Genomic DNA, 18,917 nt, shown 5'->3' on the forward strand with positions numbered 1-18,917 from the left:
AGCTAGGGTGAGTTCCTCACCTTCGGCCTTTGTAAAAGTCGTGTTGATCGTCGAGGGCGTCATTTTCATCCGAGAATCTTGGTCTTTGGAGCATTTTTATTTTGGTCTTCATCTCCTTTGGAGCTCAAACTTTGAGGTTGGGATATCCTACTCCTCACTATGGATTTTGTCCTTAAATTTTAGTATTTTGAGATGTTGGGGTTGGTTTGGTAATTTTGTGAGAGTTTGGGGCTTTTGTGTCATTTTTACAAAAGTTAGGGTTTTATTTATAATAAACCTAGATGTATGTTTGGCATAGAGAAATGAAAATTAATGTTGAATCATTGATGAAAATGGGACCTAAGGGTTGAAATGTTAATCATGGAAAGTGACCTAATTACATTGTTTGATTAATTGGGGTAATTAATTGTGAGAAATGAGGAAATGAAATGGAATTGTTAAGATTGGGAATGTGTGGGGAAAAATGGTGTAGTTGAATTATTTATCACTCACCGAATTGAAATGTTGATTTTATATCCATTTGTTGCATTTATTTTCTGTATAGAAATAACTGCTTTGGGCTATCGGTGGAGGATAGTCGTGATTGTTGTAGACAATGTATGATGATTAGGCAAACTGTAACTAATCACTGGAATGTGTCATTGAGATTGACGATTGAAAGAATACATTAATTTATGTATTGTGTGATGATGTGTATAATTTTTGTTTATATGCATTGTGTTGTGTTGGAGGAGATAGGGGATGTACTCCACGGTTTAGGGGAAGATAGGGGATGGACCTCTAAACCGGATGTGTTGGGAGGAGATAGGGGATGGACTCCATAGATAGAGCTCATATGCTTATCTAGTGATGTATTGACAGAGCTCATATGCTTGTCATTGGAAGTGTGATAGTGTTCATATGCATATCTGTGGAAGTGATGATATAGCTTGTATGCTTATCTGTTGTTGTGTGATATAGCTAGTATGCTTATCTAATGTGAAATGGGAAGTGTTTGATATGAGTTACTGTCTCATATGAGTTGTTGGCCAGGTTCTGAGCCATGGTTATAAAAAAATGAGAATTGAAAGGAACTGGAAAATGAATTGTAAATGAAACTGTAAAGTGCGATAAGAGAAAGTATCACTGTTGACCATCTATCAACTGCTAATCTTTTAGTCATTGTTCATATTTGGTTTAGTGTATTTCTACTGGGCTGTGGCTCACCCTATATGGGAATATCATTTTCAGGTACAGGTAGCATGCCACCTCCAAGGACGTAGCTTGGGAGGCTAGAGGCGGACACACTTTTGTTGTCTTATTTTTGATGTATTACATGTAAATTCAAGCCAAGGGCTTAATGTGTAAACGAGTTAGTATTCTTTTGTTGTAACCAAGTGTTAACTTGGAAAGCTGTAAGCCTTTAGGGCATTTGCTTTTGTCGTTAACATGTAATACTTTTGTAATGAAACTCTGTTAAATGGAAGAATGTGGAACTTTTACATATAAATGCATGTCTTTATTGATGGGTTTAATGTTGTTATTTTGAGGGCGTTACATAAAAAAAACTCTACACTCAAATCATAACCAAACACATAAAACAAAAGTCAGTTAAGAAATTATTTTTAAAACTCATAACCAAATGCATAACTTGAAACTTCATACTATTTTCACAACTCTACACCCAAATCGTAACAAAATACATAACAAAAAAAATTAAAATATTTAAAAATATTTTTATAAAATAGAGTTTGAATTTATTTTTATAAAATATTTTAAAATTTAAAAAATTAGAATTGTAATATTTTGAAATTAAAATATTTAAAAATATTCAAAAAAAAGCATAACACATTTAAATATTAAAATATTTAAAATCTTAACAAAATTAAAATATTTTTAAAATATTTAAATATTTAAAAAATTAAAATATTGATTTGAATTGAGTTTTGAAAAGAGTTTTGAATTATGTGTTTGGTTATGAGTTTTGAAAAGTAATAATTATGTTTTAAATTGAGTTTTGAGAAATTGGTGTAGAATTATGATTTGAAAGCTCCAAACAAACAATACACTCAAATCAATGGGTAGAACCATATTTTGAGAGGCTTTCCAAACGGAGCCTTAATTTTTGAGACTTATTTGCTTATCATTTTGGTTCACACCTCTGTAATCATTTTGTGAGTTCAAATTATAATAGAAAAAAGTTGATGAAATGAATATTAAGTTCATATGTAGCACTCACCAAACAAACAAACGTGCCATATGTATTGTAAAATTTTAATCTATTAGTTACGATTAATATAAACAAATGGAGAGGTGAAAAAAGACATTAGGGGTTATTTGGGAATTGATTATTTTAATTGATTTCTTTATGTTTTAAGAAAAGATGTGTAAAAAGTAAAGAAAGTGATGTGATTGGGCGTTTTGGCATTTTGACTGTTTTCATCAAAAGCCCTCATGCCAAACAAGCTCTAAATAATAGAATTTTAATCGATCATGTCGAGATTTCTATTTAATTTCATAAGATTATATTATATGATTAAAATTTTAAAAACTAGCAGTCTATACCTTTCAAATTATTTAAGTTTTTTAAATATATATATATATATATATATATCAACCATTTGTGAAGTTAAAATAAAAATTTATTGATGTAGATTTTTTAATAAATTTATTTTATCCCTCTTGATTAGCAATACCTCCACCGTCGAAATGCTTTTTTGGTTTAAATCATCAAGCCTCTTTGTTTTAAAAATTACTTTGAAAACTTTATTTATTAATACATTATTTTTATCCTTTCTTTTTTACGTGGGACAAAATTTCATCAAGATAAATAAAGAAATATAAATTAAAGTTTTGAAAATTTGAAAATAACTTCAAATTTTCTAAAATAATTCAATAAAATTGACCATTGAACGACACCAGTTCGGAAAAATATTAATATGATGTATTCAAAGTTCATGTCCAAGCTATATATTTGTTATTAGATCATTTGTTTCAAATATATGGGTTGCCATCCCACATCGATTGCGGATAATATCCTCAATTATCTTGTTTGAAATATGTATTGCCATCCCACATCGATTGTAGATAACATTTAGAATAGACTTATAAGATAGCATTGGACACTTCCATTGTGGAGGCGTCCTTGGAAAATCAAAGGAATAAATCCGTGCGGCTTGCTAGCTATCATGCTTAGGCCAAAGCGGACAATACTTCTAGGTGTTGGCTGGGCAATGTGTTGTCCATGCCTCAAGGTGGTAGTTGGACTATGTGTTCGACATGAGCGGACAGCTACAAATAATGTACAAGATAGTCCACAATGCCTCCTTCATCATAGAAGCGCCTTTTTATTAAAAAAGACAGCCCACATAATCATATTCTCAATAAATTTTTTGACCCTTTTTTTTTTTTTTGGACAAATAGATTTACTAGTCAGGTTATCAATAGATTCAATAATGAGAATCGACCATGATCAAATCGGGATAGAAAAACACAACCTTAGATCTGGCAAATCTGAATGGCCAATAATATTTCATGTACCTCAATGCACAGGGTCGTGTCTAAATGCAAGCATCATAATCAAACATTCAAGTTTTTCCATAAAATACTTTCACACCTAAAACTAATCCCTACTGTATAACAATTTGTTGGAAATGGTTAAAAAATTCTGGGTAAAAACAGAATTTTTTCCTAACTTTAGTCTATTATTTAGGTGGGACCCGTGCGTCTATTTTGGCAGGTCAAAGTGGTAACGCATTCTATGCCGCGTTGTGATTCACGTGGTATATTTGGGTGCTGAAAACCATTATCGGGTGAATGGGAAATTGAAGCCAAAGTGAGCTCCGTGGAAATGGAGTTTTGGTGGAAATTCCTTAAGGTCAGAAAATGGCTTGTCCCACATTGATTTGATGGGAAGTTTTGAGTGGGTTTATAAGGCATGGGATTGGACCTTTGAGTGTGCCCCAAGGGGTGCCCAAGTTTTGTAGAGAGAGGGAGGTTAAGGGCAAAATGGGCTTGGCCCATTGGATCCAAAAATCACCACACGGGCTTGACCCATTGGGCAAAATGGGCTTGACCCATTGTCTCAAATCATTTCTTTTTATACGGTCAAACTTATCGTATGACAAATAAATAATTTGAAATATGTGGAGGGAAAAATAGGGACATAAGATCTTGTGTGGCTAGATAATTGGCCTTACTAATGTCATGCGCACAATTTATTAGCCTCTATAGTAAGGTGGTTGAGTAAAAGCCATAGGATATTTTTGAAAATTTAATAATACCATTGTATAGCATACTTCTTATAACTGTGATGTTAATAATATATTTGTAACGAGTTGAATCAAATTGAATTTATTTATTTATTATTTTTTTCGGTATCTGTTAAATAATATTCTTAATTTGTTTGTGGGTTCGGGCATTGACTCGAGTTGAGTTGGTATGAATTTACAATTCCTTTGAATTGTGTAACGCCCCAACTTTCGAGCCGTTAAATACGCACAATAATACAACACAAGTAGGATAGATAACCAGAACATCTTAGGTTGCGTTTGGTAGAGTTTTGTAAATATGATTTGAAAGTATGGGTTGTATTTTGAGTTTGTGAGTTGTGGAATTATGATTTGAGTGTAGAAAATTTGTTTGGTTATGGTTTTTGAATAGAGTGTGGAATTAGTTTTGAAAGTTTGATTTGACATTTGAAGTAAGAAAATTTGTTTGGTTATGAGTTTTGGGAAGAGTTTTCAAAACTTAATTCAAATTATTATAACTCATAACAAAGCATACTACTTTCACACTATTGAAAATTCTGATCAATACTAATAATCAAACTCTTTTTAAAATTCAATTAAAAAATTTATTATTAACAGAAAATAACATTAATCAATTTTTTAATTGAAAATACTGCAAAGGAAATAAAAGTTTTTTCAAAATAAATATTCAAAAATTTTAAATCATAAATATTTAAATAATTTAAATAATCTAAAAAATTTAATAAGTAAAAAATTTAAATAAATATTCAAAAAATTTAAATCGTAAAAATTTAAATAATTTAAATATTAAAAAAATTTAAATAATTTAAGATGCTAATATTTTAAATTTAAAAACAACTCTACACTCAAATCGTAACCAAACACATAAAATAAAAGTCAGTTAAGAAATTATTTTTAAAACTCATAACCAAACGCATAATTTGAAACTCGATACTATTTTCACAACTCTACACCCAAATCGTGACCAAATACATAACAAAAAAAAATTAAAATATTTAAAAATATTTTTATAAAATAGAGTTTGAATTTATTTTTATAAAATATTTTAAAATTTAAAAAATTAGAATCGTAATATTTTGAAATTAAAATATTTAAAAATATTCAAAAAAATTAAAAAAAAAAGCATAACATATTTAAATATTAAAATATTTGAAATCTTAACAAAATTAAAATATTTTTAAATTATTTAAATATTTAAAAAAATTAAATATTGATTTGAATTGAGTTTTGAAAAGAGTTTTGAATTATGTGTTTGGTTATGAGTTTTGAAAAGTAATAATTGTAACGCCCCAACTTCCGGGTCGTTAAATACACACAATAATACAACACAAGTAGGATAGATGATCAGAACATCTTAATATACATATATAACCAGAGTTAATATCACATATAATTCGTTTATGTTTCATTACAGGATTACCAAAACATTGCCAAACAAAAGTCAAAAGGAAAAAAAAAAAACAACTAGTCTAAGTCTTCAAATGAACCACAGCTCCAACACTTCATCTCGTTTGCCTTCGAAATAACCTTCACCATTGTAAACTGCTTCATCACCTAGCATGACATGCCATGAGCTTGGAATGCCCAGTAAAAACACACACACCCCCATATCTTCTATCAACCAATCAACCATACACAGAACAAATTAGAATGCATAACGTACTTACAATAAGGCTTTACGAATTAGTAGTTAGACTAGGCATCTAGAATCCCCCAAAGAGATCCTTCTATCCAACCACACAGATTGAACACTGGACTATTCAGAACTCCCCCTTTTGCTACTTTGCAGACCTTACCACCTATGCCCACCTCCTGGTTATTTACCAGTCAGTGACATTGATGGACCTCAGAAGGGACGGCCAAACAAGTGGGCTCGCTTACACCCAAATCGTGCCTAGGGCTTGCTTACACCCTGCACATACCATACCAAATCATGCCTAGGGCTCGCTTACACCCTGCACATAACATACCATACCAAAGGGCTCGCTTACACCCCGAAACCACCGCATAGAGTCTGAATACATCCTTGTCAACCTAGGGGCTCGCTTAGACCGCTTGCGCAAGACTTAACTTATTTGGTTTTAATCCCATCATAATTCATGCCATTTATATGTATAAATTATTCCAACACTAATGTGAACGTCACCCATTGTCAACCCCTTATCATTTCCCGTTTATTGGATCTTTTGCCGAGCAAGTTAGTCACATTCGGTAATTTGGTAATATAAAAGAGCATGAGACAAACATAAGAGAAGAAATATAGCCCATGATACGCATACATAAGTATGGTAAGGCAAGCAAATAACATTAGGCATGCTTTGAAATACTTAGAGACAAATAACACAATAAAACACCATTTCCATCACAGTTCGATTCTGCAGGGCTAACAAGAATGCTTTGGTAAAAATACTTATAGGTCAAATTAGAGGCTGAAATTGCACAGAAAAAATATTCAATCTGTCTAGTTTCAGTTCCAATTTTCAGAAGTTGCACAGCACCTCCAAAAATTCATCTACAAACTATATTTGAAAACCTGTCCAGATTTGTCACCCTTTGGGAAAACTAGCTTTTCTCTCAATCTACCCGACGGTTTTTACTCAAATAAAATCTGTTGGAAACAGGACTCAGAGTTCTAAATTTTGACATTAGAACCAACATGAGATGATTTTTCTAGAATTTTATAAAATTTCTAAAAGTGGACTGTTTTTCAGAGACTCAGGACCAGATTTCTAAATAAAATATCCAAGCCCTAAAAACACATAATTAGGGGCTAGTAAAATTATCAAAGCTCTAAACACACCAAATAGCCTACACTAAATTCAGATTTGAAAAATAAATAGGTTTGATATTTCTTTTAAATTAGAGAAGTTGCAGCAGTGCATAATTTGGAAAATTTTAAGGCAAAGTCACTAAATCAAACCCACACTTTCATACACATCAACAACCCTATATACCATTAATATGCAACACAAGAGGGTGTCTAGACAATAGGATGAGATGGGTGAAAGAATTGGAGAAGACATGGAAGGGTGTGTTCTTACCTTGACCCTAGAAGGCACCATTTTCTTCCTTTTCTTTTCTTCTTATTCTTCTCTACTTCCCTCTAATCACACTCTCCTTCTCTCACCCTCTCCTTGGGCTTTTTAAAAACATGGGAGTGGATTTGGACAAGCCCTCAATTTATAGAGTATAAGGTAGCTTAATTGGTAAGGGAACTAAATAAATATCTAGATATTTGGTTTTTTTTTATTATTTATTTTTTTGTTGTTATCCAGCCAACTCTTCCACCAACATATTATATATATATATATATATATTTAAACTATGTATTTATTCAAATACACAATAGTTTTCTATTCAAATAAATAATAAATAAAGAACAACAAAGACAAAAATAAAAATAAAATGTATGAATTAATTTATAAACTAAGAGGTAAATAAATAAAAACCAAGTTTTAGGGTATTTCCAATTATAAGGTGGTGTTCTCGGTTTAATTTTGATAATATACAGGAAAATTATTCTTTATTGGGCCATTTTGCAGACTTTTACGAAACTAGGTGCTGAAATGCTATTAAACTAAGGCTCAGGGTTTCATGTGTAATTACCAAAAATTAGGGTCTCTACAATAATTATGTTTTAAATTGAGTTTTGAGAAATGGGTGTAGAATTATGATTTGAAAGCTCCAAACAAACAACACACTCAAATCAATGGGTGGAACCATATTTTGAGAGGCTTTCCAAACGGAGCCTTAATTTTGACTTATTTGCTTATCATTTTGGCTCACACCTCTGTAATCATTTTGTGAGTTCAAATTATAATAGAAAAAAGTTGATGAAATGAATATTAAGTTTATATGTAGCACTCACCAAACAAACAAATGTGCCATATGTATTGTAAAATTTAAATCTATTAGTTACGATTAATATAAACAAATGGAGAGGTGAAAAAAGACATTAGGGGTTATTTGGGAATTGATTATTTTAATTGATTTTTTTATGTTTTAAGAAAAGATGTGTAAAAAGTAAAGAAAGTGATGTGATTGGATGTTTTGACATTTTGACTATTTTCATCAAATGCCCTCATGCCAAACAAGCTCTAAATATTAGAATTTTGATCGATCGTGTCGAGATTTCTATTTGATTTCATAAGATTATATTATATGATTAAAATTTTAAAAACTAACAGTCTATATGTATCAAATTATTTAAGTTTATTAAATATATATATATATATATATATCAACCATTTGTGAAGTTAAAATAAAAATTTATTGATGTAAATTTTTTAATAAATTTTTTTTATCACTCTTGATTAGCAATACCTCCACCGTCAAAATGCTTTTTTGGTTTAAATCATCAAGCCTCTTTGATTTAAAAATTACTTTGAAAATTTCATTTATTAATACATTATTTTTATCCTTTCTTTTTTACATGGGACAAAGTTTCATCAAGATAAATAAAGAAATATAAATTAAAGTTTTGAAAATTCGAAAATAACTTCAAATTTTCTAAAATAATTCAATAAAATTGACCATTGAACGACACCAGTTTGGAAAAATATTAATATGATGTATTCAAAGTTCATGTCCAAGCTATATATTTGTTATTAGATCATTTGTTTCAAATATATGGGTTGCCATCCCACATCGATTGCGGATAATATTCTCAATTATCTTGTTTGAAATATGTGTTGCCATCCCACATCGATTGTAGATAATATTTAGAATAGACTTATAAGATAGCATTGGACACTTCCATTGTGGAGGCGTCCTTGGAAAATCAAAGGAATAAATCCGTGCGGCTTGCCAGCTATCATGCTTAGACCAAAGTGGACAATACTACTAGGTGTTGGCTGGGCAATGTGTTGTCCATGCCTCAAGGTGGTAGTTGGGCTATGTGTTTGACATGAACGGACGGCTACAAATAATGTACAAGATAGTCCACAATGCCTCCTTCATCATAGAAGCGCCCTTTTATTAAAAAAGACAGCTCACATAATCAAATTCTCAATAAATTTTTTGACCCTTTTTTTTTTGGACAAATAGATTTACTAGTCAGGTTATCAATAGATTCAATAATGAGAATCGACCATGATTACATCGAGATAGAAAAGAACAACCTTAGAGCTTGCAAATCTAAATGGCCAATAATATTTCATGTACCTCAATGCACAGGGTCGTGTCTAAATGCAAGCATCATAATCAAACATTCAAGTTTTTCCATAAAATACTTTCACACCTAAAACTAATCCCTACTGTATAACAATTTGTTGGAAATGGTTGAAAAATTCTGGGTAAAAACAGAATTTTGTCCTAACTTTAGTCTATTATTTAGGTGGGACCCATGCGTCTATTTTGTCGGGTCTAAGTGGTAACGCATTCTATGCCGCGTTGTGATTCACGTGATATATTTGGTTGCTCAAAACCATTATCGGGTGAATGGGAAATTGAAGCCAAAGTGAGCTCCATGGAAATGGAGTTTTGGTGGAAATTCCTTAAGGTCGGAAAATGGCTTGTCCCACATTGATTTGATGGGAAGTTTTGATTGGGTTTATAAGGCATGGGATTGTACCTTGGAGTGTGCCCCAAGGGGTGCCCAAGTTTTGTAGAGAGAGAGAGGTTAAGGGCAAAATGGGCTTGGCCCATTGGATCTAAAAATCACCACACGGGCTTGACCCATTGGGCAAAATGGGCTTGACCCATTGTCTCAAATCATTTCTTTTTGTACGGTCAAACTTATCGTATGACAAATAAATATTTATACGGTCAAACTTATCGTATGACAAATAAATAATTTGAAATATGTGGAGGGAAAAATAGGGACATAAGGTCTTGTGTGGCTAGATGATTGGCCTTACTGATGTCATGCGCACAATTTATTAGCCTCCATAGTAAGGTGGTTGAGTAAAAGCCATGGGATATTTTTGAAAATTTAATGATACCATTGTATAGCATACTTCTTATAACCGTGATGTTAATAATATATTTGTAACGAGTTGAATCAAATTGAATTTATTTATTTATTATTTTTTTGGGTATCTGTTAAATAATATTCTTAATTTGTTTGTGGGTTCGGGCATTAACTCGAGTTCAGTTGGTATGAATTTACAAATCCTTTGAATTGTGTAGTTTTATTATAGTTGTAGTGTCGTGAACCATTCTATTTAAATTGATAAAAACAAATTATATTACGTCTCAATTTAAACTGCGTAAGGCCCGTTTGGCAAAATTTTTAATTTTTTGTTTTAATTATTCTTGGATCTTGAGTAATGAATGATATATAAATTTAGGTTGCGTTTGGTAGAGTTTTGTAAATACGATTTGAAAGTATGACACTACAAGAAATTGCACTTTTGGCAACAACTTTTGGCGACGACGTCCATTTTTCATAGCCAAAAGTATATTTTTGGCGACACAGTGATGAATTTCGTTGGTAAAAGTAAACCTTTACCGACGCAATTTACTATCGTCCCTAAAAAAGCATAACATTCTTTAAGCGCCAAAATAATTTGTTAGCGCCAAAATTTCAAAAGTTTTAGCTACGAGGCTTATTTTTTACCAACACAATGAGCGTTGCTATTAGTGTGCTTACTTTTGGTGACGACAAGTTGGCGTGGGCAAAGAGTTAAACATTTAGCGACGATAATACTATTCGTCGGTAAAAGTTTTACTAGTGAAACAGGTGATTTATTAATTTGTGTTTTTATTTTAACTTTTGAAAGAGTTTTAAATATTCTAGTTATTGAATTGTAAAATCAAAGTGATCATTGAATCAGATCACAAAATGAACCCATTAAGGCCAAACATAATTTTTTAAGTTGAGATGGCTAATTTAAGTTAATTTAAAGTTTTTTAAAGAATGTGGTTAGATTACCAATTTCAACATGTTTAGTTTTATTTTCAAATTCTTTTTATTGTGGTTTTATGTTTAGTTTTATTTTTATATACTAGTTTAATTTTTTTTTCCCTAAAAAACTATTAAAAGAAAAATTAGGTGAAAAAATAAAAAATGTACTTATTATTTTTATATAATTTTATCTTTTAGGTCATACACCACAATAAAATTGATTTTTTACAAAACTACATCGACTACCTACAAGACACTGATAGTGGGTTCTAATAATAAGTAACATAGAAGAAACAGAGGGAGAAGAAAGACAGTGAATTGGTTGGAAGGGGAAAGGGTTTTCAAACTCTTGTTCTTCAAAGTTCTACTATCAATTGAATCGGTGGAGATTGAGAGGCAAACACGGTAGTCCCGAAACCCTTTGGAGGTTCTTCAAAGCCATACACTGTGTCGACCTACACAAAACAGAGAGAGGATCTTGCTATGAGAGGCAAATGGTACACTCATCTTTTCGGCGGCAAGACTAATTTGACGGTAAGGCACTCATCTCATCTCTCTTCTCTTCCTTGTTCCTAAAACCCTTGTTTCGGCTCTCTCTCGCTCTCGCTCTCGCATTCGGTGTAGTTGGCGGTGTGATTGGAGTGGCTGTGGGTAATTTCACTCTACCTAAAACCCTAATCCAACAAAGAAAGAGAAAAGAATTTGAAGAACAATCAAAAAATCTGAAGGTATTCCTCTCTCAATTGATTATTTTTGAAACACTCCCTCTCCTGAAACCCTATTTTCTCTCTCTGAAATCGTCTCTCTTGTAAAATCCTCTTCTCTCTGATTTTTCCCCTCTTTTCTCTGTGTAGGGTTCTCTCAGAATTCTGATTCCAATCTTTCTTGGCTCTTACAGATTTGGTATTTTTACATTTGAAATGAGGTCTGCTAAAATTTTATTTTATTTTGTTTTTTTATATATTTCAGTTGACAAGTAATGAAATAATCGATGAATATTCTCAGGCATTGGGCTTTTTACATCGATTAGTGTAATATTTTGGAGCCATACTTTTGCTTGTAGGGTGTAAAAAATGTCATATTGTTTTGGCATTAGATTTATAGATCTAATTATGTTCTTTGAATTTTGATGATGTTTGTAAAAATGCATTAAATTGTTAGCAATTTAAACAAAAGTATTTTGGAACTATATTTTCATTGTGAAAACTCGTGATTGATTTAATTCATTCACGCCGTTGTTTGTTTTCGATGAAAATAGTAACAGAAACAAAAAACCAAAATTTGAAATTTTTTTCATTCTTCGTCCTGTCATGATAATGCAATTATTTTGGTTGAATTAAGGTGAAAGCTATATTCTTGTATTACATTTTCGTTTCGTTACAAATTTATTGTCGTTAATTTTTTTTCTTGTTGCTGTGAACTTGAATGAATTTGAATTCAATTCTAAATGGCGACACTGAATTTTGTTCTGTTTTGTGATCTGTGTTGGTTGTGAAAAATTAAACATATCTGAAAAAAGTTACACAGCACTCTAATTGTGGATTTTTGAGCTTTCCCATTAGGTTGAAGTTATGCTGTTTGATTACGTGTGTTCTCTCTTACTTGCTGTCATGGAATTCAATGTGACATCTGTACTTTGGGAATGGTAGTTGCTCTTGGTTGTCTTTAGCATGCAAATGGAGTTAAACTCTTTGTTCTTGATGCTCATTATCTCATATAATTTTTGGATTTCATTGGAACCTATCATATGGTATAAAACGTAGTTACAATTCCCGTAAAAGTATAGAACTTGGTTCCAAAATGGTATCTTTATGCCAGGTAGAATTGTAGTGGCAGTAATTGTGAGAGGGGGTTGAAGGTTTCATATCTCGTTGACTGTTGTGGTTATCTTAGTGTTTGTAAATGATTATGAGTTGCCAAAGGTAGGGTGAGGTGGTTTACTTTGAAGAAGTGATATTGTAGTACTGAAGTTCATTTGTGGTGTTGGGTTAAGGTAATGCCTAAATGGTGGTGGTAATGATGGCTATTGTTGTGGCAATACATTGTGGTTCTTGAGATGAAGGCATCAACAATGACCACTTTTGTCACATTGATCACTTTTCACTGTCTAATTTACTACAAAAATATTAGAAATTCTATAAATATATATATATATATATATTACTAAAACATTTATACGATATTGACATAAATTTTTAATATTGTTTTTGAATCACTAACATTACTCAATTTATTAGAATTATTTTTGCCCCTTTCCATAGAAAAATTATATGAGCAGTTTTATGTTGTAATTCGCGATCTTTTCTTGAATTTCTAAATTCTAGGGTATATTTGGTTTCTATTTTAGTCAACCAACACTTCACCCCTCAAGAAATCCAGTTTCTTTTTCATCAAAATTTGAGTGTATATATATATATATATGTATATTTATTTATCAGTATGTGTACTTTTCTGCATAATATGAAGTGTATTGAGTGAGAATTGTTTGAATTAGTGAGAGAAAAATTGAAAGGTAAATTGGGATTTTTAGGATAGCAAGTGTGATTTTATTTATGTTTTAGTCGTGTGTAAAGCTTTATATATCTATGTATATATAAAGATATAATCAATTGTAATACAATGTAAGAGAATATTGATTCAGCAAAGAGGATCTATATATATATATATATATATATTTATAAATCAAAACAAACAAATAACAAACGATTTTACTATTAAAAAAAAAAAATTGGAAGGGGAAACAACAAATTAGTTTTTATTTTGAGGCTTGTTTTCATTATGTTGCATTATTCTTGTTGAATGTTTGCTTTTGCGTTGTTTTTTTTTTTTTATTTTGTCTATGAATATGTGTCCTGTTATTTACGTCAAAAGAATCCAGACCTTATTTATCACACAAAAATGAACATTAGTGTTTTTATCATAATATTCAGATGTACTAAATTTCAAAAATGAATATTAGAGTCTTTTTGTGTTCCTATGAATTTTGATGGGTCTACGAGAAGCTTCAACAACTCAAGAGATGATTCTCTTCAAGAGACCATATCTCTAGGTCTTGGATTTCTTGTTTCAGATAGGGAACGAGGCCAGGGAGGTGGAAGTGTACTTCAAGTTGATGGGGTGAGTTTTTCGAGCAGAACTTTCAGATTCAAGTTGGGGATGGATCTAGAACCAAATTCTGGCATGATAAGTGGTGTGGGAAGCTATGCCTCAAGAGAGAATTCGCTGGTTTGTTCAGTTTTGCTCAATCTAAGGAAGGTTCTGTCAAGCATTACTTTGATTTAAAAGGAAATTCAGTAGAATCGGTGATACCGTTTAGAAGGGCTTTGTATGAGTGAGAGGAGTTGGGTGCATCAAGATTGAGAATTCTTCTAGCAGCTGCCCCTTCCCTCAGACCTGGCTGTGCTGATGTACCTTGTTGGGCAGCGGCATCCTCAGGTGTGTATTCCACATCCTCTGTGTATAAATTCTGCTCTGATAGCTTTGGTTCCTCAGCTAGAGGTTGCAGGTTGGTGTGGGTAAAGTATATCCCACACAAAGTTCAATTCTTTGGATGGTTAGATTGGAAGGACAAAGTAAAATCTGCTGAGTTTCTGCAGAAGATTGGGGTCTTGAGTAGCAACTTAGATATTAAATGTACCTTTTGCAAATCTGAGCCTGAATCTACTCGCCATGTCCTTCTGCTGTGTCATTTCTCCTGGCATATCTGGGCTGCTATGCTTAAGTGGTGGGGATTTGTTGGGGCATTGCCGGATGCAGTGGAAAAGGTGCTTATCTGGTGGGATAGAGCCAAAGTTAGGAAATCAGAGAGAGCGTTATGGAAAAGTATTCCTCTAGCAGTGTTGTGGTCTATTTGGAAGCTCAGAAACGAGTGTAAATTCAAGCACTCAAATCCTAGCCTTGTTGAAGTCATTGAGTTGATCAAGATTAGAGTTGCTATATGGGCGAAGTCATCACATAATCTAGCCCAGTTTTCAGTTAATGATTTTATCTTTAACATGAATCAAATTAGATTTTGCATCAGTGGTCATGGGCCTGTGTGACTGCTGCTGAGTAGTGGGTTTTTGGCTGCTGGGGTTGTTCTAGTTTGTTTGTTAGGGTTGTTCTGCTGTGGGTATATTCATTGTTGTCTTACTCCAGCTTGGCAGAGTGGAGGTTGCAAATAGATAGGCTGTTTGCTGTAGTGTCCTGCTGTGGTGTTGCTCAAGTAGTAAGGGGAGTTTTGTTCTATATATGCATTCTGAATTAAGGAAAGTGTTGCTGGGGCTTCTAAGTATTGCAGGGGTCTGTTGCTAACTGCTGGTATGCTGGGGCTACTTAGTGTGGCTCTGCTGATGGTTCTGCTGCTAAGTGATTTCTGCTGTCATGTTTGTTGGGCTGATTTGCTTGGGCTACCAATCTGTCTAGGCACTATGGACCTCAACTGCTTGAGGAGTGGGGCTTTTGATTCTATTCCTTGTTGTTTCCTGCTGCTAAGAGCAGAATGTCAGCTTCAACATCTAATATTTTGTCTACTGATCACTGTATGAGGAGAGAGTATGCTTGAATCTAGATCTACTGCTATAGGATTGTGTCTAATATGCATCAACTGTATGAGGGGAGAGTAGTACTGTGGATTGCTGCTGGTCTGCTGATGGAAACAAGGGAGTAGATCTATTCTCTGCTGGTCTGTTGAGGTGTTTTGGTGCTAGGGATTTCTGTTGTCATGTTTGTTGGGCGGATTTGCTTGGGCTACCAATTTGTCTAGGCACTATGGACCTGAACTGATTAAGGAGTGGGGCTTTTGATTCTATTCCTAGTTGTTTCCTACTGCTAAGAGCAAAATGTCAGCTTCAACATCTCACATTTTGTCTATTGATCACTGTATGAGGAGAGAGTATGCCTGAATCTGGATCTGCTGTTATAGGATTGTGTCTAATATGCATCAACTGTATGAGGGGAGAGTAGTACTCTGTTATGATTTTCTGTCTAGAAGGATAATGGAAATTCTATTTGAGATATTGAAAGGTTTTGACACTATATTGATGCCATTGTTAGAATGAACAAATTGCTTGATGACGAGAATAAAGAGGATAAAACGTTTTGGAATCAGGAGGCTCTCAAAGAGGTATTCACTGCTCAGACTTTTAACATTGATGTTTCTCTTGTCCACATGTAGTTTCTTGATCAATATTTGTGCATCCATTCATTTTTTCACCTTAATGTGAAACACCAATAATGTTCCCAGAAAGTGAAATAGAGACAGAGTAATGAAGAGCATGATAAGTCCCCTATTAGAGTACTCTATCTAAAATTGGGTAGAAGTGGTTTTTGATGTTACAATTTGGTCATGCTCTTTTTGGTTTAAAAATTAATCTTTTCCATTTTAAAGTCTTCCTGGGAGAGGAAAAATCAACTTCAGGTCTTTTTTATGTCAAAAAACATAGAAATTGTTCAGTAAGTCATAATTTGGGACATTTTGGAGTCACATAGTTCCTATTTGTTAATTTGATCTAGTTATTTTTTCATTGTCACTCACTATGGTCTATTGTTTGTTTTGTGCTCAAAACAAATAAACTCCTTGCCATTGCAAGTTATTGACATACAAGTTTTTCTTATTTATTGACCACATGCACCTATTTCTATTATCAATCTCTCCACAAAAAAAAAAAAAAAAAAAGAAGAAAAAAAAAAAAAAAAAGTGGGGAATGCTGCTTACTAACTACCTCTCCCAGACCCTAAGTAGGAGCCTTGTGCATTGAGTATGATCGTTTTTTTATTTATTTCAATTATCAAAATTGATGAAATTATGATAAGTATGTACCATTCTAAATTAAATATTTACTTTTTATTTCATTAGTATTATTTTTTATGGATAATGGGATTTGAACCTTGTCATCTACTCTATTGTAGCACCTAAGTTACCACTTAGTCCGAAGGACTAGCAGTTGCATTTATATGGTATGTTGTTCTCTTGTGTGTTTCTGGATTCAATTCATTCCTATGTTACTTTCTCAGGAAGAAAATGATGAAAATTACGAAGAAGGGGAGGTTGTGGATGTTTTTGATGGTGACTTTGATGATGTATGTATTTACGGTCTTGTTATTATCTGCATTTCTTAGACTTAAAATATGTCACTACCTCTTTCATACTACTGCAGTAATAACTTCAATATCCATGACCACTTGAACGAACTTATTGTCCAATTACATGTTATACTGGAATCAGGAACCTGAACCAGATGAAGAAGTAGAAAATGAAGCAGATGACAGGTTTGACTTCCCCAAGATCATGGAAGTTTAGAGTTTTTAAATTAGTATGGTAACTTTTAAGATGTTGACTTCTGTTACAGAATGCAGACAAAGAAGATACTAATATTTCCTGGAAAGCAATTGCCAAAGAAGCCGACAAAAAAGAAGGTTCTTTCAAATCTTGGAAAGGCTCCCCAGGATGATGAAACTGCTGAGCAGTCTACTCTCCCTGAACATCATGATGCACCCGATGACGTAGAAGTGGAGAGAATAGTTAGAAAATCTACAAGAACTTCAGTTACTGTTAGGCAAGCTGAAAGAGATGCAATACATGCAGCTTTGCAAGCAACAATGAAGGTTAGTTGAGATTTCATTCTCGATGTGTTCTTCTGGAAATGAGAACACTGGGTTATGGACCTTTTCTGGCTGTGCTTTTTATTTTTATTTTTATTTTTTTATAGGGAAAATAACTTCATTGTTGTCATCATTTTCTGGCTGATGCTTGCTGGGCGGCTGCTGCTGCTGCTGCAATGTTGCTGTGAGGCGGCTGGTATTAGATGTTGGTCTGCTGGATAAGTTTGTGGGTGATTTTCGTGCCGTTTTGCCTGTCTTTGTTCGGTTCATGCTTTCATTTTGTTATCTTTTGTTTCTAATGTGGGTTCGCAATTTGGATGTATTTGGGTATTTTAGTGAGTTTACCCTTTTAGGTTTTATACACTGCTTCTAAAAGCAGTATCAATAGTGTTTTTTTGCTTGCACATCAACTTTAGGTGATTTCATATCAATGTTATTAGTTTATAATAGTAAGTGCCTGAGGGATGCCTCTTGTAAATTTGTAAATCTTATAAAAACATATAAATTATTTTTAATTATTTTTGTTGGTAAATTAGTCGCTAAAAGTTTATTTTTGCCCACTCATATTGTGTTGCTAGAAGTGTATTTTTTGCCAATGCCAATTTGTCATTGCCAAAAGTAAACCTTTATCAACAAACAAATTGTCGGCAATTGGCAATATTTACCGACGTAATGTGTTGCCAAAAGTTTACTTTTGTCCACTCATATTGTGTTGTTAAAAGTGTATTTTTTGTCAATGCTTATTTGTCGTTGCCAAAAGTGAAGCTTTATCGACAAACAAATCGTAGGCAAATGGAAACATTTACCGACGTAAATGTGTTGCCAAAAGTTTACTTTTGCCGACGCATATTTTGTTGCTAAAAGTATATTTTTTGCCCATGTAAATTTGTGTCGCGAAAAGTGCCACACAATCATCATATTTGAATGACTTTTACCGACGCAAGGTAAATAGCCGACGATGGATGAAGACTTTTATCGACGACTATGTTCGTCACTAAAGGCATTACTTTTACCAACGCAACGATAATTTCGTCGGCAAAAACTTTTGCCGACTCACTTTTGCCTACGGGTTACCAACGTAGCCTTGTGTGTCGGCAAAACTCTTTGCCGACGAATTTTCCCATTTAGCAACATATTTTGTTGCGTTGCGAAAAATGCAATTTCTTGTAGTGTGAGTTGTATTTTGAGTTTGTGAGTTGTGGAATTATGATTTGAGTGTAGAAAATTTGTTTGGTTAT

At 32.9% G+C, this 18,917-nt stretch overlaps 1 protein-coding gene across 1 annotated transcript; it reads left to right on the forward strand.

Annotated features, from left to right (window-relative positions):
• Positions 1 to 11,358: 11,358 nt before the first annotated feature.
• LOC114310921 (SWR1 complex subunit 2-like) lies at positions 11,359 to 18,197 on the forward strand. Its single transcript, XM_082888378.1, has 8 exons — positions 11,359 to 11,631; positions 11,722 to 11,825; positions 11,952 to 12,022; positions 14,168 to 16,201; positions 17,092 to 17,157; positions 17,303 to 17,346; positions 17,427 to 17,682; positions 17,787 to 18,197. Exons 4-8 carry the CDS (start codon positions 16,133 to 16,135, stop codon positions 17,793 to 17,795), a joined length of 444 nt encoding a protein of 147 aa, XP_082744504.1. The 5' UTR covers positions 11,359 to 11,631; positions 11,722 to 11,825; positions 11,952 to 12,022; positions 14,168 to 16,132; the 3' UTR covers positions 17,796 to 18,197.
• Positions 18,198 to 18,917: the final 720 nt, after the last annotated feature.

This window comes from Camellia sinensis, chromosome 9 (assembly GCF_055761805.1).
Source record: "Camellia sinensis isolate YWXY chromosome 9, ASM5576180v1, whole genome shotgun sequence".
NCBI lineage: Eukaryota > Viridiplantae > Streptophyta > Magnoliopsida > Ericales > Theaceae > Camellia > Camellia sinensis.